General features: G+C 41.9%; 1 protein-coding gene across 1 annotated transcript; it reads right to left on the bottom strand.

Moving 5' to 3' along the window:
• LOAG_16231 (hypothetical protein) lies at window positions 1-645 on the bottom strand (the record flags this gene model as incomplete). The annotated part of the gene is made up of 1 exon (XM_003151719.2): window positions 1-645. A coding segment is annotated over exon 1 (612 nt), but the record flags the coding sequence as incomplete, so codon positions are not given.
• Window positions 646-659: the final 14 nt, after the last annotated feature.

Genomic DNA, 659 nt, shown 5'->3' with positions numbered 1-659 from the left:
GAACAAGAATATGGCTTCTCACCGGTATGAACTTTTTTATGCATATACAGACCCGCTGGCTGGGCAAAATTCTTCCCACATTCCGAACAAGAATACGGCTTCTTACCGGTATGAATTTTCTTATGTGTATTCAGATTCGATGATAGGGTGAAATTCATCCCACATTCCGAACAAGAGTGCGATTTCTCATCGGTGTGAAGTTTGTTATGCATATACAGACCCGCTGGCTGGGCAAAGCTCTTCCCACATTCCGAACAAGAATACGGCTTCTTCCCGGTATGAATTTTCTTATGCATATTCAGAAGCGATGGCCAGATGAAACTCATGTTGCATTCCGAACAAGAGAACGGCTTCTCACTCGTATGATTCATTGTATGCGTTCTCGGTGGAGCAACGAAATCCTTCTTGGATATTTCGCATTTGAACCGCTTCTCACCTGTGTGAGTCGTATTTTCTGGATGTTTCCTTTTGTGTATTTGGTTGTTGGATGTTTCATTTTGATACGACTTCTTACCGGTATGAATTTTCTTATGTGCATTCAGACTCGTTGTGTGGGTGAAATTCTTCCCATACTGCGGACAAGAGTACTGTTTCTCACCAGTATGATTCATCATATGTATGCTTGATGGCACATCGAAATCTTTCTTGGATATTTCGCA

Source organism: Loa loa (assembly GCF_000183805.2).
Source record: "Loa loa unplaced genomic scaffold supercont3.4941, whole genome shotgun sequence".
NCBI classification, from domain to species: Eukaryota; Metazoa; Nematoda; class Chromadorea; order Rhabditida; family Onchocercidae; genus Loa; species Loa loa.
The sequence above is the reverse complement of the archived record's forward strand: the minus strand, read 5'-3'. Positions and strand labels throughout refer to the sequence as shown.